Here is a 26,554-nt window from a genome sequence, read left to right on the forward strand (position 1 = left end):
TCTTAAGGATGATTTTTGTAGCCTTAGAATACACTAATGCTGGCAAGAGGGAAGAGGAGACAAAACAACTGTTTCTAGCATTTTTTTCCTCTCTGTTCTCTTTGCTTTATTTATTTATTTTGCCAATGGCACCTACTTAATAAAGGAAAGGTATAATTTAGCATTTCATCTAAAAATTAAAATCTTTTCTATTTTTTTCAATAGAATATTGTGATTCTTCTTTTTTAAACTATGGAGAACAATGTGCTTTTGCTTTATTTCATCATGTATGAATCCACAGAAAAAATAACATGCACTTGTTTAAAACTGCCAAGCTGCTTTAAGTGGCATTACTTTCATAAATTGCTTTCCATGGGGGTATTTTTTTTCCACCAAAATATCAATAAAACTACCAGTAGAAACCAGTCCTATTCAAAGGCCAGCAAACATGTGTGAAATTTACAGTGAATCCAGCCTGGCAACCTGAAAGCTGGGAAGTTACTAGTGTTGCTGACCTTTCAAGTAACAACATTTTGAAAATATCCTAATTCATCATCCCGAGTCAATATGTCCCTCAAACCATCTTTCCATCCTAGCTAACTCTTTGCATCCTCATATCCACTTGACTAATGGATAGAGTACTCTCTCAATCCTCCCCATCTCTCATTTTCCTTACATGAATTGGACTCAAGTTCTTCACCAGATACACACAGCCTCCATCTGTCTACCTTTCTCTCCCCTTTATTGCGGACTCAGTTTTTAAAATATTCCCCTACATCTTGTTCATAATTGCTTTTCAACTTTTGTTTCCATTAATGAATCCTGATGCCCCCCCCCCGCATGATAATACCCACCTTCCCTACAATCTCCATTATTGGCTTCACAATCTCTACCTCACATAGTTTTTTAAAAAAAGTTTAATACCTCAATAAGGTTCAGTACATTTGAGAAAACAACAGGAAGTTCATTTCTGATTTTGTCCCCTGAAGCAGAGAACTTGATTTGAGGGGTTTTCTCTCTATACGTGGAGGAAAGGCACATCCTCATCTCTTACTATGGGTTGAATGCGTCCTCCCCAAATTTATGTGTTAGAAACTTAAACTCCAGTGCAACAGTGTGGAGAGGTGGGACTTTCCAAGGTGAGTCGGTCAAGAGGGCTTTGCTCTCACGAATGAATTAATGCTGTTATGGCAGAAGAGGGCAAATTGTTATGGATATAGGTTCCTGAAGAAAATGGATGAGTATGGTCCCCTTCAGTGCTTTCTCCCTCTCCCTCTCTTGCATGGTATCTTGCCATGAAATCTCATCCACCATGGGATGGTGCAGCACAAAGGCTCTCACCAAGTGCAGGTCCTCCATCTTAGATTTCCCAGCCTCTAGGACCACAAGACAAAGGAGCACCAGAATTTATAAATTATTGAATCTGTAGTATTCTACTATAGCAGGAAAAAACTGTCTAAGACCCTTTGAAGCCACAACGATGCAGAGAGAAACTGAACAAAGAGGCTTTGTTAAGCTCCCCCTGGTTTATTACCATTAGGTCATATCCCTCTGCGCAACCATAATTCCCCGTGACTGTTCCTCTTCATCAAACCTAGTATAAAAATACACAGGCTTCCCTTTCTTTGGGTCTTTATTTCCTTATCAAAGTTTTTGTGCAGGTAAAACTTATTTTAAATAAACCTATAAGCTTTCACCTTGTTTCTCTGTCCTGTTTTAGGGGCCTCAGTCCTGATCCTTAGATGGGAAGAAAAGATTATTTTTTTCTCCCCTCCACATTTCTCCCTTGACCTCAACTACTAAAGCCAACGTGCCCTTGCACTCCCTTTTATGATGCGGCGCCACACACACAGTCATTACTTGTTATATATCTAGAGATGGAGTGATGACCTATCTCATCTCTAACATTTCCTGTGTCCCACAACTTCAGTCATATTGGGCGTATAGCTACCCCTACGGTCATATCATAATTGAAAACATCTTCAAGTCTAACATCTCTAACTTGGAAAAAATCTTTCATTGACTAGAATGTTCTGAGCCTTCCTCCCCCTTCTTTAATGTGAATAAATCTCACCCCCACCAATTTTGATTTCTAGCCTCTGGATTCCCTTTAAGATGTCTGCAGCATGAGGATAGCCCACATCACCCACAATTCCATCAATACTTCTGAATTTTTTACTCTTTTGGCTTTCACCTAAATCTACCAGCTTTTAATTCTAAAGCTGCTAAGCAATGATGGAGTCACAAACTACAAATCCCTGCCAATTAACCTCAGCTGCACTCTGTGGCAATGTAACAACCTTTACTCATCTCTTAGGGGTGACTCGTGACTGACCCTCCTAGCAATTCTAAATGTTTCTCATTCTCCTCAGAATTTAACTCTATCCATTTCTCTCTCACTCTCAGCACCTACAGGAACTCCTAAAAATCATATGTGAAATCCATCATACTTTCTGTCTAATTGAAAGATATTTTATCACTGGTCCAGCCATTATGACAAAATTGTCTGGAAGTTCTTTTAAAAATTAAACATAGAATTAAAAATGATCCCACTTCTCACTCCACACCCAAAGAAAATGAAATCCCTATTTCAGAGAGATGTGTACTCTCTCCCGTTCATTGCAGTATTATCAGCCAAGATATGGAATCAACCCAAGGATGAACAGATGAACAGAGAAAACATCACACACACACATGCCCACCACAGAAATATTATTATTGAGCGTTAAAAAAGAAGGAAATCCTTCCATTTGCAGTAATATAAATGAAACTGAAGGACATTATACTAAGTGCAATAATCCAGATATAGAAAGACTAATATTGCATGATGTCACTTATATGTGAAATCTTAAAAAAAAAAAAAAAGTCAACCTTATAGGAGACAGCAAAATGTTGATTACGAAGGTCTGGGGAAAGAGGTTTAGAAATGTAAAAATACTTAAGACTTTTGGTTACAACACGACTAAGTTCTGGATATCTTATGTATAGCATAGTGGTTACAATTAAAGATGCTTTATATACTTGAAATTTGTTAAGAAATATGCTCAGACTTTTATGTGCCCTAACAACATATTAAAATGTGTCTAATTTGAAATGAGTTTTGGTTATTCATCACAAAGATGATTTTTAAAGAAGATCAGATTAGGGTAATTTTCACTAAAAAATTAAATTCATTAACTCTTATTCCAATAAAAAAGAAACTTAGGATCTGGACATTGTTAATGAAAAAATGTAACTGTTTTAAGATAAATGATAGTCCTTGAATTTATTCACAAAGTGCACAAGTTACAAGGAAAACTCTAACCACTATCTTGATCCATAAATTTAATTATTCTAAAAATTATTGTATAGTCTCATTTAATTTCTCCACAGAGGGTTTTTCTCTCCATTATATTTTCTCTATAGTTCTAGTCCCCAGAAATACATCTAGACTATGGTTTGAATGTATCTCCTGGAAGTTCCTGTGTTGTAAACTTAATCTCCAATGCAATGGTGTTGAGAGGTTAGAACTCTAAGAGTAGATTAGGTAATGAGAGTTGTCATCATGGGAGTAGGGTCATGATGAAAGGATAAGTTAGATTGCCTTCCCAAACTAGCCCTTCTACTTTTCACAAAGGAATGCTGCAACATGAAGGTCCTTGCCCTTCAACCTGAACTTCCCAGCCTCTAGAACCATTAACCAAATTTAAGGGTTTTTTTTCATTATAAATTACCCTATCTATGGTATTCTGTTATAGTAACATATAATTGACTAAGATCGTCTGGATGTTGAATGTTCATGAAACGTCCATATGTTATAGGCTTATTGGGAGGTGGTGACACCTTTAGAAAGTGGGACCAGGTAGGAGGTCCCTAGGGTGTGCCCTCAAAGGGTATTATGGGACTGTTTTTTTCCTCTTTCTCTCTGCTTTCTAAGATCATGACGTGAGTGATTTTGTTCTGCGTTCCCATTTTGAGATACTGTCCTTGCCAGAGATCCAAAGCCAGAGGAGGTTGGGAAGATTTCATCTACAAAGTCAAGAGTTTTGCTTTTGTGAAAAATGTAGGATTTGGATGAAAGAAGAGAAAATGGTGACAGACATTAAATAAAACCTATGTCACGTTATGTCCTGAAGACAATCTTTTATTGAGCCTAATGAAAATTATTAATGTACAAATTTAGACTACAGAATGGTGGGGAAAAATAAGAGTTAAAAAAGTAATTTCCTAAGGAAAGAAAAAATCCATCCATTTCCTCTTACAAATGTTTTATTATCAATATTATAAAATACCTTCATGAATCATGATAGCTAATTCATACACCATTAATCTTCCTACATTTAAATACAAACATTGTCACAAATAATAAGCTGAAATGCTGGTGAAATATTTTGGAAGTTGGAAGGGTTTAAAATAAGGTTTACAAACTGCAGAAGGTTTTTAACAATAGAAGCACTGAGAGGAGGCTCAAAAAAGACCTTGCAGAAGATGGAGATCAAGTTGGTGATGGGAGTGGAGCAGTGCCTTAACCAAAAGTGGAGATGAGCTATGACAAATTCACACATCTAGATCCTCATGGAAAGGTCAGATTCATTTAACACTCAAGCACAGCTTATTATCACTGTCCCGAACAAATAAATTCACATTTGAGTTCATTTCCTGAGGCAGACATTAAATGAGTTCAGATTGGTAAAGGATAGATGAACCATAAATACAGCTTACTTAAAAGAGGAGAGCAAAAAGTTCAAAGACTGTGGGTGCAAAAATAAACTTTGGGAAGCAGTTATATTAAGTCATTTGTTATCATTAAATGCAAGAGTGTGCCTTTCAAAGACTCCATTTATGTATATTTCTAGTTATTTTATAAAGAGTTGTAGGGTCAGGAGCCACGTTTTGCTCAATGGTATAGAACTTATCAAAAGTGGGACCTTGGGTTCCATCCCCTATACCTCAAAAAAAAAAAAATGAAATGATGAGATGCAAAACAACCTGACATAGAGATGATCTGCAGCAAGGCTGAGGGAATCACCAAACCAGCTCAGAAAGGAGCAAAGGACCTTTCAAAGCACGTCTTAGAAAAGGAAATTATCCTGTTTGTTATAGGTTAATCTGCCTACAACATGATAACAGTGACTTGGCAAGAACTATTTAACAAGAAGAGTTAAGGGTCGATTACAGATTTTATTCAAAATTTGATGCGAGTGAATTCACTTGTATATTTGTGATTCTCAACCACATTCCAATGGCCAATGATTGTTGAAGATGTATTTATTTCAAATTATTTGAGTATATTATAAAACCATTAGGAAAAAATGTATTTAAGAATAAGAAAAACAGGGCTGGGGCTATAGCTCAGTGGTGGAGCGCTTGCCTTGTATGTGTGAGGCATTGCGTTGGATCCTCCACACCACATAAAAATAAATAAAGATACTGTGTCCATCTACAACTAAAAATAAATAAATAAATAAGAATAAGAAAAATAGTAACATACGTATCTTTACTATAATCATATATATTTACTTTTATATATTAAAATTGGATATTAACTCTTTATAATGCCTCTTATTATGTAAATGCTAATATTAGGTTTATTCCTAATCCAAATCCCAAATTTGATACCTACCTGCCTTTCTCTTTAATCCTACGTCCTAGCACTCTCCCTTTTGTGAAAGGCAAAATTCACTCTTTGTGAAATTCTCCCAATGTAGACTTTATAGACACGTAGCCTGTGCAGTGGCAAAAGGTCCCATATGCAGGAAAACCCTGAGCTGGGCTTCATGCTCTGTCGCCACCACCTTGAAATGCCATTTTCATTCTCTTTCTGCATCTCTACCATGCCAACCTTTTGCCCATCTCCAGAGCACTGTGGGTACTGTTTCTTCTTTCTGAAATACCCATCCACTCACTCTTTACAAAGTAGATGATTCTCTCAACCTTCAGTCTCAACTCAAATAGCAACTTCTTGGACAACCTTACCCAATTTCTTTATATAAAGTGCCACCTCTATTCTTTTTATCCATTTCTAAGGCACTTAATATAAATCTATCATCATCTTATTTCTTGGTTTCCTTGCTCACTGTTACACATCCCTTCCTCCTAAACAGAAAGTACCAGGAGCATCAGCAATCTGATCTTTCTTGGTAGGATACTGACAAACGAGTTGACGCTAGTGACAAAAGATCTTTTTCCTTGACCAAAGTGTGGTGTTCTCAGATGAAGCCTTGGCCTATAAAAACTAGATACGCAGCAATTTTTTTCACCCAAGCCCTCCAACCTGACACTCCTTTAAAAGACTTGAAATAGTAACATAGGGCTGGGGATGTGGCTCAAGCGGTAGCTCGCTTGCCTGGCATGCGTGCAGCCCGGGTTCGATCCTCAGCACCACATACAAAGATGTTGTGTCCGCCGAAAGCTAAAAAATAAATATTAAAAAAATTCTCTCCTCTCTCTCTCTCTCTCTCTCTCTCTTTAAAAAAAAATTTTAAAAAAAGAAATAATAACATAATTTCTGACAGCTCAAGCCTTCATCCTGAGGATGACCCCTGCACCTTCAACCTGACTTCAAGTGCCAAAAGAATTTACTGTTTGGTCTAGCCAAGAGCTATGATTGGGCCCTGATCATTGCAAGAACATTTACGAAAAAGGGCTTACTATTTTAAACCCTTCCTCTGTCCCTTTGAGATGTGAATGTATCTCTTACAGCTCACAAATATCTTTCTCAAGGACCTGAGAGCCATTTCTTGGAAATGTAATCATCAAGGATAGGATCTCTGTCTCTCAGTCTCTACTGAAGGATGGAAGTCTAACTCTGACAATCTCTAGCTAATGGATACATCCAGTCTCAGTAAATTGCCAAATTTCGCTTTACTGACTTTTCTGATTCCTACTGAACTCTTTATTCACCTGTTAACACACTCAATCACCTGAGTAAACACACACACACACACACAATTCACACTCACACATGTAAAAGTCATATATTATTATAATCTGTCCTTATAATAGTAACTAGTGACCAACTTTAACTTTGATAATAGTGCGTGACACTATGATCAATTTTAATTTGTTGACTGAATAAATAAACTAGTAATAATAATAAATCATTTATTTTCTTGGGAGGAATATTTTTTTTTCTGGTTAAAGTTAGGCATCATGGGTATTTCACCCAGCAAAATTCAGCAATATTTTCTAAATATTTCCTCTCTACACAGAGAGTCCCTATTTACTTGAGACAAGACACTAAAAATGGGAGAATTATATGCATATATTTTATATGTATTGTTGCCTTTCTGTTGGTTTATGATCCAAACAGTAACTTAATTCCCTAAACCAAAGAAAATGTACAACTCTATGAATAAATTTTGGCACATTTTGGAAGGAAGTCAAAGAATAGCTATTGCCAGAAAATGAGATAATTTCAGAAAAAGATAGCTTTGGATCAAAAGAATAATAACCAGTATACAATTCTAGCAGAACTAGATTAAATTAACATATTAACAAAGTTTGATAATAATGTAAGGTCGGACAGATCTCTTTTAGAAAATAACTTGTCATCAAGTATTTTGACCATAAAAATACTTATGTTCACTGAATCAAATCATCTATTTTTAGTGTTTTATTCAATGGAAATTAAATTTATATAATAAATGGAAAGCGCTATCTTCACAAAGGTATTTGTAAGTATTGTTTATAATACCTGGAAATTGGAAATAAACTAAATGTCTAAGTTTAAGGGATTGGTTAGGTAAATCATAGTAATTAATTCAATTAAATATTTTTTGATGACAAAGATTATGCTATATAACATAAGGGGCCAGCTAGTATACACAATGTCAAGTATTTTTAATAAGGATAAAAATGCATAAATATAAAAATAAAAATTTAACAAAATCAGAGCCTAGAAAAATATTAAAGAGTAATTTACTCAGGAGCTAATCTATAAAGGATATTTTTAATTTATTCATTTCCACATTTTTGCTAAAGGAAATATAATAAAATTTATTTTAAATATGTCTAAAAGAATCATGATTTTCATCATATATCATTTTCAATGAAGACCAGTCAGTGTGAGATCTTAAAAGAGTTTGTTTCCAATAAAGTAAAATTTAAAATCATAACCCCCTCCTCCAAAAAAGTTACCAAGTTAAATTTTCTGAGAAAGGTAAAAATTTTTTCATTAATTAATCCAAGATACTAGAGAGGTTTACTTAAAACAAAGCAAAAAATAGGGTTAAGTAATCCTGGAAGAGACTTTTCCGCCAAAAAAGGTTAAGTCTAAGTAAACCAAATAAAATCATGGACACTAGTTGATTTAAAAGCAATGCATTAAAAAAATAAAAATCCTGGCTCAGTACTCACCGGTATACAATATTCCACCATTGGGTAATGCAATTTGTGACCTTTTGCTGTTCGACCAGAAAAAAAGCAGCTCTGGCAGACATCATAGTTAAAATGCTTTAGGCTTCTATACCTGGAGAGAAAAACGGAAAATTCATTGCATTGCATTCCTATTAGTCTACATCAATCATCTGTAGTAAGGAATTTCATTAATCCAGATCACCAAGGAAATAAAGTTAGATTTGCCACATACACAGAATTTGTTTAGTAACTCAGCTTCAAATTAGGACAAAGAGAAAACCACCTTTCTAGTTGGCAGAAAAATGAATTTTTGGAGTTTAAGAATCTAAAAATTTATTTAAGTCTCTATCTAAAACATGTTTCCGTATGTTTAGATACAATGAGAAAATAAATATCCATGTCAGATTTCCTGTGATGTTTGAATATGAATAAAAATTGATGAAGAAAAGCGAGCTATGATAATTAATTGACACATCAAATTTTAAAATTTTATACCATCAATAAGAGATGAATCTTTGGATGAAAATGTGGCTAAATGGTACAGTGCTTTCCAGGCATGTGGAGCCCTGGATTCGATCCCCAATACCATGGGGGTAACAAAAAGAATCTTAAAATGTTTCACAAAGGTATTATTTCTCACAATGAGCATTTCTAAATTTGGTTTTAAAGATTCATTAGGAATAAAATTAAAAAGCAAAAAATACCCTGTAGCAAATAGTCAATTAAATAAAACCTTAATCACCACACATTCTTTTGTTTTGAAAACTCTCACATAATAACAACACTCCATGCTGACTTCCATTTGCAGAATCTTATTTTGAGTAGTGAAACTCTAGACATTAAATTTCTATGGGTTTGAGTGGAAAACATCTCCCAAATCTGCCACCTTGAGAGCATGGCTTGTTGGAACTAAGAGAATAAATTATATCTATCTATAGAAAAAAAATTAGATGATAGGATTAATAGAGTGAAAATGGAAGCAAAATGCAAAGGTTATGTGAGGTTAATGTTATAAACTATGAAGTGCGGAGTAGTTTCTATAATGACCTACAAAATCACTCATAAGCTGATTTGAAGAAAATCAATCTGTCTACACTATAGTCAGCTTACTTTGTCAAGAATCTACTGGATTTGAAATAGTACCACTACTATTTCTTGACCTATAAGCATGGATGGACAAACATGATTGATGCCGTCTCTTTGAAGTGGCACTATGTTTATTGCTGATAGCCATTCTCTCATCAAAGGTAACCCTTGTATTATTAGCATATTTTAACAATGCACCCTTCTAAAATACCAATTCAGTCTTTCTTGCTGGTAGATGTAACCAGCACAACACATATTGAAGTTGGTGGGTGAGGTTTCTAGATGTAATTGCAAGGAACTGACTTCACTGGGAAAAGGAAAGCTCCTTCTTTCTCCTTGTTGAAAATGTCCTGACATCCGGAAAAGCCTTTTTGTTCCTGTGAGATAACCATGGAAATGGAAGCCATACACTAGGGATGACAGAGCACAAAGACAGAACTAGGAATTCAGATGATCATGGAGCAATGATATCAGTCCTGGATTTCCTATCTCTGCACTTGTGTACATGAAAGGAATTAAATCTCCAATCTGTATATGCTATTACAATTAAATAATAAAATATTCCACCATTAAGTATTAGCATACGATTCTAATGGAAAGTAGCTATATACAATTCTAATGGAAATTCTCAGCTTAGCAAACACCCTAGAGCTCTAAGATGTTAAAATTCAATTTTGGAAGTAATTAGTGAAAAATTCTAGTAGCATTTGCAAAAGTTCAGAATATGAAAATGTGTATATATATACATACACATAGGGGAGGGGAAAATATATGTGTGTATGTACACACACACACACACACACAAACACCCAGAGAGAAAGAGCACAGGAGCTTGGTACAGAGGCAGCCTGGACAAGTTAAGTTTATTCTCTAAAGTACATACACTTCTATCTTTATTTCTATAGCTGGCTGTTCATTCTTCCTTTAATTTTAGAGTAAAGAGAGATATCCTTTTACTACTAAGAGCAAAACAGACCTATTCTATATTGGCCCCATTTTACTATTGGAATTGTTCTTAACATTTATTTTCTCCCTGTGCAATCTGTGTAATAACTAAGTCACCATTAGTTTGAAGAAATGTTGGCTTGGGGTTGTTCCTAAAAAATGCTATCTATTCTATTTCTCTTTTCTTCTGAAACTAAAATTTGCAGAGGTACCATATTCTCAATGTGGAAAGTTATGAAAATACACAAGAGTAAAGGAGGCAGCAACATTTATCACCTATCATCTCACCGTTTTCAAGATCCTAACGTATTTTCCTCAAGTTAGATTTCCTAAATAAGCTGTCTGCATATCCTTACCAGTAATCTGATTATTTCTCAAGTAGTATTTGAGTGTTGCTTCCTGGTTACTAAATTTCATCCCAAAGACCTTGGAACATCCACCACATTCCATCAGGACTCTATGTTTATAACCAGTCATGCCATTATATCCTACATGAACATTTCTGTGACCTAAGTAAATAGAGAGTCTGGATCAAAGTAGTAAAAATAACCATGATAATTATAAAATAAGTTCATGTAGTGGTTACTAGAAGGATGGTATTTTTAGATGGGTGGAACACACTGAGCATTCCCCATGTACTTAGGGAGTCAAAGCCCCAAACGGAATGATGTAGAAGGATGATGAACATTCAGGGAGATAACATACATAAAACAGAAAGCAGTCTAATGCCAGCACCGGCAGTACTTCTTACCTGAATCCTACAATTGGACACTCTTTACAGATGTTGCATTTGGCCTGATGTTTTGCAGTCTCAGCTGCTGCTACTCGATGTAAAACTGGCAGCCAGACCATGGACTGTGGTTCCAACCGCATCCAATCTATAAACTCTTTCACACTTATCTCTGGTTTGTTGTTATTCTGATAAAGAAGCAAATGCATTAAAAGTGAGGAGCTGGGAGTGTGGCTCAGTGGTAGAGCACTTGTTTAGCATGTGCAAGGCCCTGGGTTTAATTCTCAGCACTGCAAAGAAAAGGGGGAAAAAATGTGAAGAACATTTCTTCATTTAAGCTGTTGTAAGTGTGACTGCTTTATAATCCTCTGAAAATCTGTGCACAATTAAGAGAAAAGTTATGTAACTCTTTCTAGGTCAGTAAAATTAAAAAAGATTTAAGGTTCTTTAAGGCAAGAAAATTCTAGAATTTACAAATAGGAAAAACAGAAATTGTCATATAGGAAGAAAAAAATCCCATTCTTTAGTACTTGGATTTTTAAAAACAAAAGCAAAAATCAAGATTTCATGGGGCTAGGCAATTTTTTCACACAAGTATCTAAGATGGCAAAAGTGTGTGTAGTAAAGACCTATGATAACCTCACAAACTTGAAGGCCACTAGAAATGCTAACTGAGAGCCACTATTCCCGATCCTGCTTCAGTCTTGCCACATCATCACATATTGCTATGGATGTCTTTGTAGGATTTCCAACTTTGACATGATAAATAAGATAAAACTTCTCAGCCCTTCTTCAAATTCTGAGGAATTTTTGTAATGTGCAAAGTTAAATTTCATCAACATCATTCTGCTATTGTTGAGGTCAGCCTATGAATCAACATACATGACTATAAATAATATCTAGAAAAATCATTTGGAATTTTTTATGTCTAAAATAAGAAAAAGGGCCATTATAAAATGTAATAACCCATGACATTGATTCTCCTCAAAGACACGGTGTGAGCATTTCTTTTTTCTCAGCAGTGATAAATCATTGGCTACGTTTTGGCAAAATATTTGTAGGCTTGTACTTCATGCATATGTATAACATCAGTAACATTTCTAAAATGTCTTTATCTTTATACACAGTAAGCATTAAAAAGAAACTAAAGTGTTTTCCTGGGTGAAAATTAATAACTTAGATCTGTATAAAACTTTGCACATTGTTCTCCTTTTAGATTCTCAAAGGAAAGATATTTATAATATCATTAACTCAAATTTTTAAAAAATCTTATTTACAAAGAGCTTCAAGGTATTTTTATGCATTTATTTAGCTAATAGTTATTAAAGCAGTTCTGATGTTTGAGGTATTGTAGGAATGAATGCACTTCAATCTGAATATTATGTCCTTCTAAAACTCATATATTGACACTTGGAAGGCGATTAGGTCATGAGGGTGGAGCCCTCATGATGGAATTAATAATCTTATAAAAAAGGCCCAATGGAGCTCGCTTGCAGCTTACACAGATAAGGACACAAGAAGGAAGAGCTGTATATAAACCAGGCTGGCACCATGGTCTTGGACTTCCCAGCCTCCAGAACTAAGAAATAAATTTCTGTTGTTTATAAGCCACCCCACCCCAGCTTGTGGCATTTTATTAAAACAGCCTGAGACTTAGGGTATAACAATAAACAGACAGGCGCTGTTCTTATCCTCTGGGAGCTTCGGTGCATACGGAAGAAGCAAACATGAAACAACTGATTCCGTAGTTCAGCATGAAATTTTAACTGTGAGGAGCATGAGAAGAAAGAGGTAGAGGAGGTTAAGGTGAAAAGTAGCAAAAGCTAGTCTCATCGGAAGAGGCCAGAGGAGGATCTTCAGAGGATGCGAGAGTTAAGGTCACACCTAAAAATGGAATAGGACAAGTGAGGACAACAAGGGCTTGCAGGTGGAGGGAAAGGAAGAGCACTCCAAACACTGCCTAAAGGTAGGAATCAAGGAACTAAATCATCCTGGTTGGAAAGCACAGGGGATGAGTGACAGGAGGTGAGGCCAGGGCAAAGGCAGGGCCAAACGTAGCAATCTGATTAATACTTCATAAAGAAAAAAAAAAAGGAGGTGGTGTCTTTGCAAGCATCCCTATTTTTTGAGTTAAACGTGACTTTAGAAATAAAATATTAATTCATTGGGACAATACCCCAAATCTTCTATCTCTCAGCTCCAGTCCAAACCCCATTCTACTTCTTGGAGTGTCCTTGAAGTCCTCCCCTTGTCAGGGGGCATACCAGGGGGCCTCAGCTTTACCTGCTGGAAGCAGCTGCGGACACTGGGCTCTATGTTACTGCCTCCAAAAGCGGCGACCTCCCCCAGCTGCCGTGGGATCTGGATGGCATCGTGAAGTAACAGGCCCAGCTGCCGCTGGTCGCAGGTCTCTGTTGGCCCTGCCACCTCCTTGAAGAGATCTATAAGGGGGAAAGACACAGGGTTAATGTCCATCTGCCTTTTTTTTTTTTTTTTTTTTTTTTTTTTTTGCTTAAAGTATATCCTGGGTAATCTGGACAGAACTGTGTAGATTAAAAACAAAATATCCAGGAGGACACGAATCAGATTAATTGTCTCCTGAATTCTGATGATCTTAATATCGTGGGTGTCTGCAGACTAGTTCCTCATTAAAGACAGGTCGAATATTAAGATCATTAGAATCCAGGAGACAACTGCACACAAACAGATCAATTAATACAAATTTCCTTTTTAAATATCACAATAAATACACATGGGTTAATTTTATGGTTTCACTAATGGTTTCCCTTGAGAAAAGGTATAAATAGATGTGCTTTCTCTTTTTAGGCCAGTCTCTGTCTTACTAGCTATAAAAATTATGTTCATTTTATTTCATGTAAATAAATATTTCTTTTTCAAATTTAAAAGACTAAAAACATTGTGTAGTCTTGTACTTTTTCAGGTTTTGTATTTACGAAACAAAAGCACTGATTTGTTTTCTAACTTTCTTAAATCAATAAATTAAAACTCTTCTTTCTAGCACTGGATTATCTTTTGTTCACTAAATGCAATGTTTTAAAAAATGAAAATTATTACAATATTCCCCAGAATAAAGTTAACAACTTAATAAAGTAAGTAACTTACTAAGATAAGTTACTTTGGGGATACAGAGAAATATCAAATAACAACAACCTGCTTTATTATAGAAATTAATACTCTTTGGAAGGAATTTTCAAGGTCTAAAAATTCAAAAGCACACAAACTCTAAATGCTCTTCTTGTGAAATTTTTTATAAAGAGAAGAAAGGGTAGTAAATATTTATTGGATTTCAAAAAAATCATTTTTAAACAATATCTGCTAACTATCAGATCAACATATATCAGTCTTAAAGAGAAATGATGGTAAATCTAACACTGACAACAGTGAATTTTTCAAACAACAACTGAAGCAAGCTCAGTGGTATTGACACAGTAATTATAATGAAATATGGCTTTAATTACAAGCATACATAGGAAAAGCAAATTCAATTAAGATAAATTTAATTTTTATTACCATTTATTTACTTAGATTTGCTTAGAGTGCCACTTGTTTCTTTTCATTATTTAAAAATAAGACTGTCAGATACAGAAAATATTTCTTGAGGAGTCTTCTTATGATGCTTCTTGTAAACCCATTCCTGGGAAGAGGCTTATCAGTAAATCCAGAGGTGGTGCATATGTGTCATAATCTTTAGAGTGCACTTTTCCAGCAAGATCAACCATGCCCAACTCTCATCTTTTCAGGCAGAGAGCTATGCTGCCATACTACTGTGAAGGAGAGACTCCTCACAAAACATAAAGAGAAAAGTGTCGATGTTCATAGCAGCACAATTCACAATAGCAAGACTGTGGAAGCAACCTAGATGCCCTTCAATAGACGAATGGATAAAAAAAAATGTGGCATTTATACACAATGGAGTATTACTCTGCATTAAAAAATGACAAAATCACAGAATTTGGAGGGAAATGGATGGCATTAGAGCAGATTATGCTAAGTGAAGCTAGCCAATCTCTAAAAAACAAATGCCAAATGTCTTCTTTGATATAAGGAGATTTACTAAGAACAGAGTAGGGAAGAAGAGCATGAGAAGAAGACTAACATTAAACAGGGATGAGAGGTGGGAGGGAAAGGGAGAGAGAAGGGAAATTGCATGGAAATGGAAGGAGACCCTCAGGGTTATACAAAATTACATACAAGAAGAAGTGAGGGGAATGGGAAAAATAATACAAGGGGGAGAAATGAATTAAAGTAGAGGGGGTAGAGAGAGAAGTGGGGAGGGGAGAGGAGGGGAGGGGGGATAGTAGAGGATAGGAAAGGCAGCAGAATACAACAGACACGAGTATGGCAATATGTAAATCAATGGAAGTGTAACTGATGTGATTCTGCAATCTGTATACGGGGTAAAAATGGGAGTTCATAACCCACTTGAATCAAAGTGTAAAATATGATATATCAAGAACTATGTAATGTTTTGAACAACCAACAATAAAAAAAAGAAAAAAAAAGAGAAAAGTGTCCTTAAACACCATGATATTGTTCTAAATTCTTGTGAAAGTTCACATTTTAACATTACGATCAGGATGTAGGGATGGGTCAAAAGAAGAAAGTCACAATTTAAAGCCCCAAATTCCAATAAATCAGCATAGAAAAAATGTAAATGGCCATTCAAAAGGATGCTCTATGCATGTGCCTTTGATGAGCTTGAGAAGAAACTCAGTTATAAGCAGGGAGGAAGGGGAACAGCTAGAACCTACTCCAAGGATATTCTCAGGAAGATAATGAGAGACAGGGAGGTGTCATGGGGTGAAGACACAGACTTTGGCCACTGCAAAATCGATGTTCAGACAGATAACAATTGACCCCAAGTGGTGCCTCTGTCACTGAGTTTAAAGAGCAAATTGCCTTGAATATTAATTCTTTTAAAGGAAATAATAATAAGAAGATGTTCTGATTTCACTGGGGAAATCAAAACTGGAATCAGAGTTGCTAAGAATCTCAACATAGAAAGGCAAAACAAAACCTCAGAACATTCCCAGAGTCTCAATATCCCTGTAAAGATTTAGATTAAAGATGGCAACCCACGAGATTTCTTATTTAATTAAGTCCTAAAATGGCATACATCATGAATTATATAAAATAGCAGAAATTTTCATTGCAGGGCTTTCTGCATCCCTTGCCAAAATCTGAACATTTAATGCTGAATTATAGAAAATGTAAGCTTTGAGGTTGAATTTGCATTCATTTTGAAATTCGGCATTGTAACTCTTACTTTTAGAGAACCCTAATTCTTTCAGGAACACATTAAAACCCCAAGTCACAGATGATTTAAAAAAAAGAATCTTTCTAATTTTGGAACATCGATGCTTTCATTAACATATTCCTCTCCCAATCATTACAGAAATGATAACATTTTTGGCTTTCAAAATTATATGTGGGGGGACTGGGGTTGTGGCTCAGCAGTAGAGCGCTCCCCTGGTGCGTGTAAGGCTCTGGGTTCGATTCTCAGCACCACATAAAAATAAATAAATAAAAATAAAGGCATTGGGTACAACTAAAAGAAATAAATATTTTTTGAAAAGTATATGTGGCTCAGTGGTAGAGTGCTCACCTAGCATGGGTGAGGTACTGGGTTCAATCCTCAGCACCACATTAAAAAGAAAATGAAATAGAGATATTGTGTGTCCACCTACATCTAAAAAATAAATATTTAAAATAAAATTATATTTTTTTATGATTATGATGGTAACGACTCAGTTCTGGATAAAGTGCCACAAAACCAAAGCTTTATGTAAAGCACGTTTCTGCATAGCTTTCTAGGCTTTCTCTCCTTCATGCCCCCTCCACCTGATCCTAACATCAGCTTTTTTTTCATACAAATCCACATCTCTTTCCATTGACATTCTTGTAAGCTAAGTTGTCAGGACCTGTGATAAAATCCTCTTGGGTTTTTGTTGTGGATTTTGTTTGTTTATTTGGCACTGGAGTTTGAATCCAGGGCCTTGTGCATGCTAAGCACATGCTCTACCACTGACCTACACCCCCTAACCTCTCCTTTTACATTTTACATACATACATACATTTGGTATGTCTCCATTCATAAAATAGCTCTCACTTTCCCCTCCAAATGCATACATTCATCTATATAGAACCATCTGAGAATACACGTGGCAGGATCAAGTTACTTACTGTTTGTTGACAAAATTAAATTAAGACATTTTGCAGTAATTGCTACAACTTATTTAACAAATGCTATTTTGAGGAATTTTTTAGCATATTATCTCTAATTTCTTTTCAAGAAGGAATTATTAGCTTCATTTTTCAGTTGAAGAAAATCCTCTTTCAGCTTCCTGGACTGTAAAATGGGAGCAATGTCATCTCTTAGCTGGCAGTACTCAAGGAATCAAGTAACCTGCTCAATGACATTCAGCCACTAATCAGTAGAGATCAAAGGGAGGTGTCCCTATTCCTGGGCATATGCCCTTTGCAATGCCACGATGTCTTTCACTAACTGACAGCTAAAGGGACACTGCTGATTTATTTGGTGACTATAAACAAACATAATGAAATCTAAAACATTTACCACCTTTTATTTTGCCACAACTATAAAATATAATTATTTAGGATCATTTTTTTGTGTGTGTTCTTAGATGTTTTAGATTATTAGCTTTTTCTCCCCCAAACCCTGGGAATTACATACAAATAGAAAAGGCTTGGGCTTTGAAGTAAAAATAATCTCATATCTAATTCTTGCCCCACAACGTACTAGCTCTGCAGCCTCTGACTAGATCTCAACATATCACCTCTAATTGTCTCACCTTGAAAATGGAAATCACAATGTCTACATTCATGGGGAAATTAAGGATTAAATTAGATGAAAATTTGTGACTGGCCCTCATTCCATCAAGACTCCTCCACCTTGGGGTTCTACCATCAGCCTTTCACTGCATGCAAATCCAAATCTCTTTGCACTGTCACCTGTTGTCCAAACAGGCATATGTAATGGTAAGGGTTTAAAAAATGGAACTATTATTACTAGCAAGTATAGTAAATTAAGTAAACTGTTATAATCATTATTATTAACAGCACTGTTGGCATATGAAAGGTCTTACATACATCTGTATTTTTCTTCTAAGAGACCCTTGGAGAGAGACATCAATCCAATCTTCAGACTCTGCACTCTAATTTTGCCAGTCCGACCCCTGAAATTATAAAAATCTCAATATGTTAGATGCATTTAAAACTGTATGTTAATTATTCTTGAATATCTATTTTCTTGAGAGTAAACTACTAAAGAGTCAACTTTTCACTATGAGCAATTAATATTCAACCGGTAACCTAAGTTCATGACATATCTTAACTGTGTTTGATTTAACTTTTCACACAACATATGAACTAAGAACAGATTAAAGCAAAATGAAAACAATAATTATAAAGCTAAAAAGATTTCATTTTTATAAATGCTTTGGATTAACATCTGGTAATGATAAATACAAGAATCAAAATAGAACACTAAAGCTACAGATAACATGCATGTGACAATATAGCAAGAAAGGGCTACTGATATATCTAAAAACAAATTTAAGAAATCTGACTAGAAAATCAACAACATACTGAGAACTTTGAACTTGCTGTCTTCATTTACTTTGGTTCTTTCAGTGCCATCTTTATAAATGACTATTGCAATTTTAATAGTCAATGATCTTAAACAGATAGGTGTGGAATCTGTGTTTGTGAAACAATCCAATTATAATTAATAGATTGCATTTACTAATCAAAGCTAAGAAATTATTTCACAGTATGCCAATAAGAAACCATTTCACTTTTACTTCTAAGTTGATTAGAAGAAAAACATTATCTTTAAAACCAGAGAGTTGTCTTTATTTCCAAATTTATCAAAGAATGGCTAAGACATTCACCAAAGCTAATAAGTAACAATCATTCCAATGGAATAATACACAGCCAGGAAAGAAGGTTTTTTTGTTTGTTTGTTTTTTTTGCTATATTTATTATTTCAGATTTGGGATCAATTTTCAGGTTTTTATTGTTGATTTTCTTAGGATATGTTTTCAATGTACAAGTGTAAGATGCTTCAAACCTGAAAATAAATGTTTATAGAATCATATGAATACTTAAGATTTACTAACTTTTAATATATTAAAAACATAAATATTTGTAATTTTCAGTAATCATATTTCCAAATTAAATTTAAATCTTGATTTTTTTTTTTTTGCTTTTTTTGTTTTTTATTTATTTGGTACAGGGAATGGAATCTCAGGGCCTTGTGCATGCTAGCCAACTACTGAGCTACAACTCTACCCCTTTTTATTTAAAAAAAAAATTTATTTTTGAAACAGAGTCTTACTAAGTTTCTCAGGCTGGCCTTAAACTCATGATCCTCCAGCCTCAGCCTCTTGAGCAGCTATAACTATAGGTATGTGCCACCATGCCTACCTTTGTTGGTATCTGTACTGATAATTTCAGTTGATTTTTTTTCATTCTCAAATTGTACATACCCAAATAAGTTTCTATATGTAAACCATGACACATATCATAAAATAAATTATAAAAGAAAGCATGATTAGAAATTGGAGAAATGAATTTTTAAAGTAGTCTCTCAAAAGCCTAGGGGTTTATAATTCCATTGTCATGTCCAATGAGTTTATTGAATCCTAATTATATATATATATATATATATATATATATATATATATATATATATATAACATTCAGAATTGACCTTTGAAATAATAAGTACTTAAATGTTTTTTAAAAAATATAGCCCTGTAGCATAATTTCTAAATTAAAATACTCATCCCAACTTCTCACAATTAAAAAATATCACTTTCAAATTAATCTCTAAACTGAGCCATGCTATAAATTGTGTTTCTACTTAACATTTTTAAGAGTTCTCTAATTATCACATGAAATACACAATGCCTGCTTTCTTCCTTTGTAAAATCAGAAAGTTTTTATTCTCTGACCACAGACAATAGACTCCCAGAAAGTAAAAAAGGCTATAGAATGATCTCAGACTAGTACATGAATGTGGCTGAAGACAAAGCAATCCCTTAAGGGAAAAATAATCAAAATGATATGCATTTTAATGTGACCTCCATGACATGATGAGAAAGGAACATCATCAGGAAGACAACTGAAAATGCCAATCATTCATTCATTCTTCCACCATCAATGGTTAAGAAGGCTTACTCGGATCCCAGCATGTTCTATGTACTGAAGGGACCAAGAAAAAAACAGGGAAGTCCTGATTCCTACCCATGATGGGCTCACACACTATTGAGGAAGGTAAGACAAGAAATAAGTAGAGAAAATAGGAGGCCAGCCTTTGCAAATGGAAGTGAAGACTCAAATACAACATCACTTTGGTTGACTAGTCATCAGTCTCATGACCTTAGATACAGAAAGTAAGTCTAAAATCAGGCAGGGACAGTAGGACACAGCTGGACTATCTCAATTAGAAAAAAGTAGAGTACAGCAGGAAAAGTCTGAGCAAGGGGAAGAGGCAGGGGTGGGATCACCAGATGCAAGATGGTTAGGGTGGGGAAGGAACTAGCATTGGGATTAACTGGTTGATTAGGTTATACTGGTTATATGGGGCCACGGATAGATGGTTTTGAGGTCAAATAAGATATCCAAATTAAGAGACAATAGGGAGCCAATAAAATGTATGAATGAGTCATACAGCCCAAATTTAAGTATTTGGTTCCTCTTGATGGCTTTTTATAAGTAACTTCTGATTTAGTTTAACTGGAAAGTTAAGTATCTTTAAAATTATATCCATACTGGAACAGCAAGGGGTGGGGGGAATGATAAGACACTACAACAAATGGGGCTAATATTCTCTGTAAAGAAAAAAATATTTAAACGAAGTGTTCCAGACTATTGCTTTAAATCATGATTTAAACGCTTTTGATTTCCATTAAATCTGGAAGGAAGATTGCTAAATTAAGACTTTTTAACCTGGGAAGATGAAGACTGAGTAAGACTGAATTCATAAATGGAATCAATTTTATCTTTATGGCTGATAAAGTCCTTTTTACATATATTAGTACATTTGCCCTTCACAGTCACCTTTTATGGGATAAGCTGAGCAGATATTTTTATCTCCATTTTTCATGTGAGAAACTGAGATGCCAAAGGTAAGTGGCTGCCAAATCACATAGCAACCAAAACCAACTCTGAATTCTTGTCATCTACAACAGATGAACATGGGATTTTGTTTTCTCATAAAATTCAGAATATTAAGAGGAGTTGGGTACACTTTAAAACTTGAAAGAGACAGTTTACTTGAAATTATTTATATTTTTTCCCATATTATAAGATGGTAAGAATAATCAATTGATTACCAAAAATATCTGAATATTAGATCCATAGTTATCATTAAATCTGTAACAAGTGGCTGTGGATAAATGGTCTCCCACCAGTTTTTCAATCAGTAAAATAAAGATGGCAGACTCTAAGATCCTCAAAGTCCTTCTTCTTAAGAGAAATCTATGATCTAAACTATATTTATACCACTCATTATTTCAAGAGGTAGTTGAAACTGAAATGCCTTTATTGCTTTCATGATACATCACAAAAAAAGCCAGTCAAAAATATATGGTCAATGGATATAGTTTATATCTGGAATGTCCCCCAAAGGCCAATGTGTTAGAGACTTGGTCCCCAGTGGGGTACTATTGTGAAGTGGTGGAAATTTTCAGCTGGGCCTACTGGGAGATCTCTGGGTCATTGAGTACATGGCTTTAAAGGGGATTGTAGAACCTGGTCTCTTCCTCTTTCTCTCTCTCTGTCTTCCTTGCCATGAGGTGAGTGATTTTGCTCTGCCATATATGACCAGCATGATCTGACGCCTTACCCAAAGCAATGGGGCCAACTGATTATATATTGAAGCCTTTTAAAACTATAAGCCCCAATCAACCTTTTTTTCTGTATAAATTGGTTATTTCAAGTATCTGTTACAATGATGGGAAGCTGACTACTACAATGAACAAATATCAAAATCGATGAATGAAAGTATCATTTCTATGGTTCATGGACTTCTAATGGATCATAGATTCCATCATATTTCTTTAAAAGAACTATAACTAGAAAAAAATTAATAACTATTATGTATGTAAATAAGTAAGTCAAAGTTAATTGAAAAACTTGGGCAATTAATTCCGCACTTATGAGATTAACGTCAAAAAAGTAACTGCTCTTTTCCTCAGATTAATTCATGGTACTCCTCTCCAAGAGAGAAAGCTAGACTAAATGGACACCATCTGACCCCACCTTTCTTTGGCATGGAAGGGAAATAAGTCCCGCAGACATTTTTTTTCTGTTGAAAATGAAAAATGAGAAATTTCAAGACACTATCCTAAATAAAAAGCAGCACTTTAGTATAGTATTTCCATGTCTCCACATTTGATGGTGGGAGGTGGAATTAAGCTAACATTTAGCTCCCTAGAATATGAATCACAACATTTCACATGCTGGTTCCTGCCCAGATAAGTGGCACTATTCCCTTGGGCTGTCCAGTGAAAATAGCACACGTGTGGGTTGAACTGAACTGTGTTCCTCTACATTCATATGCTTAAGTCCAAACTCCCAGTATCTCAGCAGGTGACTGTACTTGGAGATAGGGTCTTTGAATGATTAAGTAACTTAAAATGAGGTCATTAGGGTGGGTCCTGAATTCCTGTGACTGGTATCCTTATAGGAAGAGGAGATGAGCAGATAGCACAGAAGAAAGACCAAGTGTGGACACAGAGAGGACAGACATTGACAAACCAAAAAGAGAGGTCTAGGAGGAGGTGGGGAAACCCTGCTCTCTCTTTGACCTCAGACATCTAGCCTCTAGAACTGGGAGGAAATAAACTTCTGCCATTTAAGCTGCCCAGTCCATCCCACTCAGTTATGGAAGCCCTAGAAATCTAATAAAGTGGGGTCAGGTGCTGTATGGACTGTGTGTTCCTCAATGCTACAGAAGCACGCTCCCTGCCCACTCCTATGTATGAGTCCTGGGGGTTAGGTCAGCTTTGCCTTTTGGTTCTTTCTTCTCCTTTGTGTTTTCTCTAAAACAAACTTTTTTCTATCTGAGAAAAAAAAAAAAAGAAAACTAATGTAGCATGTCAGAGACACAGATAATGCTGCAGGGGAATTTCAATTTCTTCTCCGGTTCTTCCTTAGAATGTGAAAGACATACACTACAACCATACCCCATAGGGCTAAATGAAGTTCCTCAATATTTTGCGAATTTAGGATTGTTCCTGGGATGTAAAATTAAGTATAAGCATGTGCAGTTAAAACACCTAATTGACCAGCTATTTCAGTGAATTTACTATAAAAGTCTCTTGAGGATTTTTTTTTAAAAAATTGATGAGCAAATTAAGGATGGTTAATTAAAATTAAGATTAAGGATGGTTAATGGGAATATTTTACTAATATATGGGAATATTTTACTCTAGGAGAATAAAAATTTGCATTAAAATGAAAAGTATTCATAGACCTCAGACAGGGATGTAGTAAATCCCATATTCATTATGGTAACTGAGACTCAGGTGTCAGTGAGTTTCTTAAGAGCCCTTAAGCACACAATGGATATTTTATTATTTTTTAAAAAAGACTTTATAATATTTGTGAATGCTAAAAGATAAAAAATTTTCTAATAAAAAATAAAAATTTAAATAAATCATTTATAAACCTCTGTCACCATCACTTATTTCTTACACAGAATCAATCAGCTGCTAAATAAGTGGGGTAATGAACTATAATCTATCTTCTTTCTAAACAAAAGCTGATGAACACAAATTTTCCTACAGCTAGTTAAGAGACAATAACTTTTAGATTCCAAGACAGGCAACAGTCCTAATTTTCCTGTTTCATTTTGCATATTTTAACCCCCTACCAGAAGAATGAATAATTCCTAGTGTTTCAGAAATGTCAGCCCACAGCAAGTCTTTCTAGAACTGATTAGCTCACAAATTCATTGCCATAATCACAAGGGCCAAATTAATGGCAGATGAGTTATGCTGGAAGTTGAGAGTGCTCTTTATGTAACAGTGAGCACCAAATTAAATTACAGATAGAAAGAGTCCTGTAGAATACATTATTTAAAACACCATATATACACATAACCACCCCGGCAATAAATAAGCTAATATCAAAAGACAATTTAAATCGAGTTCATTGCCATTCAAATTGCTCTTAAGATGTCACACTAAGACTAAAGAACAGATTAGTATGACCTCATAAATTATTTTAGCTCATAACAATAATACAAGATTTTTTCTTTTTTAAAAAAGAAATAATATAAGACATTAAAGAAGGAGGAGAAGGAAATCAGATTTGGCTGCCTTTGATTTCTCTAGCTTTTTGACAAAGAATACTACAGATTTGACAGTCTTTGTAAACTGAAGCAAAATCTCCAAATAGTAGTTGCATATTCCTTTTCATCTATTGTTTGCTAAGAGTTCAGTGATTTGGAAAGATATTTATTTTCAACATCTAAAATAAATATTTCCACTGAGATGAATACTATGAAAGTACTTTGTAAAAAAAAATGCATGCTTTTAAAAATATCTTTAAATATTAGATGCTGTTATCAACATATTTAATCCAATGGTTGTAATTTAGTGAAAAAATAGAAACTCACGTGTCATACACATTGAGCAACCAGTTGAGACACATATCCACACAGAGTGGCACGTTGACCAGGTCCTTGTGCATTTGTTCAAGTCCATCGTAAGTTGTCGTCAGACAGTTGATGACATCTGGAACGCTGAGGAGCTGATCATTTTGGTTCAGCTTGTGCTGTTTGAAAACTTCATTTGTTGTATTCAACTCTAAGAGATCCACTAATCAGGTGAGAAAAAGGATTATGTCTGGTCACTGCACATGACAACACTGATCCAAAAGCATTTCTAGTCTCAAATACTTAGCTAGACTCTTCCATTTAAGAATTGATCCACAATTTTTTTATCCATTCATCTATTAAAGGGCATCTAGGTTGGTTCCACAGTGTAGCTATTGTGAATTGTGCTGCTATAAACATTGATGTCGCTGTGTCCCTATAGTATGCTGTTTTTAAGTCCTTTGGGTATAGACCAAGGAGATGGATAGCTGGATCAAATGGTGGTTCCATTCCCAATTTTCCAAGGAATCTCTATACTGCTTTCTGTATTACCTGCACTAATTTGTAGTCTAACCAGTATGAGTATACCTGTTTCCCATATTCTCGCCAACACTTATTGTTGTTTGTATTCATAATGGAATATTACTCAGCAATAAAAGAGAATGAAATCATGGCATTTGCAGGTGAATGGGTAGAGTTAAAGAAGATAATGCTAAGTGAAGTTAGCCAATCCCAAAAAAACAAATGCCGAATGTTTTCTCTGATATAAGGAGGCTAATTCATAGTGGGGTAGGGAGGAGGCACATGGGAGGAATAGAACAAACTCTAGATAGGGCAGTGGGTGGGGGAGGGAGTGGGCATGGTGTTAGAAATGATGGTGGAATGTGATGGACATCATTATCCAAAGTACATATATGAAGACACGAATTGGTGTGAATATACTTTGTATACCACCAGAGATATGAAAAATTGTGCTCTATATGTGTAATTAAGAATTGTAATGCATTCTGCTGTCATATATAAATAAAATTAATATATAAATATAAAAATATAAATTAAAAAATTAATAAAAAAGAATTGATCCTGTTAAGTCAATTTTGATTTTTAAAGAAATAAATAGCAATTCCATTCTTGGACTTTTAAAAGTTGACTTTTAAACTGACATTAAGAACAAAAATTATAGACATTAATATACATGGGGTACAATATGACATTTTGATATGTGAATACATTTTGTGATGCTTAAGTCAGGTTGAACGTACTTATTTCCTCAAATATGGATCACTTCTTAATGGTAAAACATTCAAGATCCTTCTAGCTTTTCAAAACTGTACAGTACATTATTGCTATCTATAACCACCCTGCTATGCAACAGCATCCCAGAACTTCTTGCTCTTATCTAACTATAGGTTGGTACCCACTGTTCAACTACTCTATATAACTTCCAGACTAATGGGGTCCTTGAAAAGAGTATTTTGTTTTATTTTATTTTTTATTAAATTATTTATTTATTCAAATTTGTTATATATTAGGCAGAATGCAATTCATTGCACATTACACATACAGAGCACAATTTTTCAAGTCAAAAAGATACTTTAACACATATATAATAACATACGGAGTTCACTGGTGAGGCTCAGGTAAAAAACGGGTTCTGTAGGAATACGATCATTCTCCAATGCCTCCTGAATCAAGCCTGATCAATGGGCTGTCACAGCCTGGCTCCAATCTAGCTTACTTCCCATGAGGCTCTGGCACCTTGGCAACCTGTAGCCAAGGAAGATTTGCAGAGGTTCTCAGGAGGACACTGTTCTTCACATATCTAT

The 26,554-nt window shown here is 35.0% G+C and overlaps 1 protein-coding gene across 12 annotated transcripts in view; it reads right to left on the reverse strand.

Annotated features, from left to right (window-relative positions):
* The window catches only part of Utrn (utrophin), a 508,932-nt gene that overhangs the window by 39,802 nt on the left and 442,576 nt on the right, over positions 1 to 26,554 (reverse strand). For 11 of the 12 annotated variants that reach the window (XM_078018961.1, XM_078018962.1, XM_078018964.1 and 8 more), the window contains 5 exons: positions 24,750 to 24,951; positions 18,209 to 18,294; positions 13,361 to 13,518; positions 11,099 to 11,265; positions 8,317 to 8,428 (listed from right to left, as the gene is read on the reverse strand). In XM_078018961.1, coding sequence (XP_077875087.1) covers positions 8,317 to 8,428; positions 11,099 to 11,265; positions 13,361 to 13,518; positions 18,209 to 18,294; positions 24,750 to 24,951 — 725 coding nt within the window. Of the gene's footprint in view, positions 1 to 8,316; positions 8,429 to 11,098; positions 11,266 to 13,360; positions 13,519 to 18,208; positions 18,295 to 24,749; positions 24,952 to 26,346; positions 26,496 to 26,554 lie in introns of those variants that run through there. The other variant, XR_013424804.1, reaches the window with a different exon arrangement.

Source organism: Ictidomys tridecemlineatus, chromosome 8, assembly GCF_052094955.1.
Source record: "Ictidomys tridecemlineatus isolate mIctTri1 chromosome 8, mIctTri1.hap1, whole genome shotgun sequence".
NCBI classification, from domain to species: domain Eukaryota; kingdom Metazoa; phylum Chordata; class Mammalia; order Rodentia; family Sciuridae; genus Ictidomys; species Ictidomys tridecemlineatus.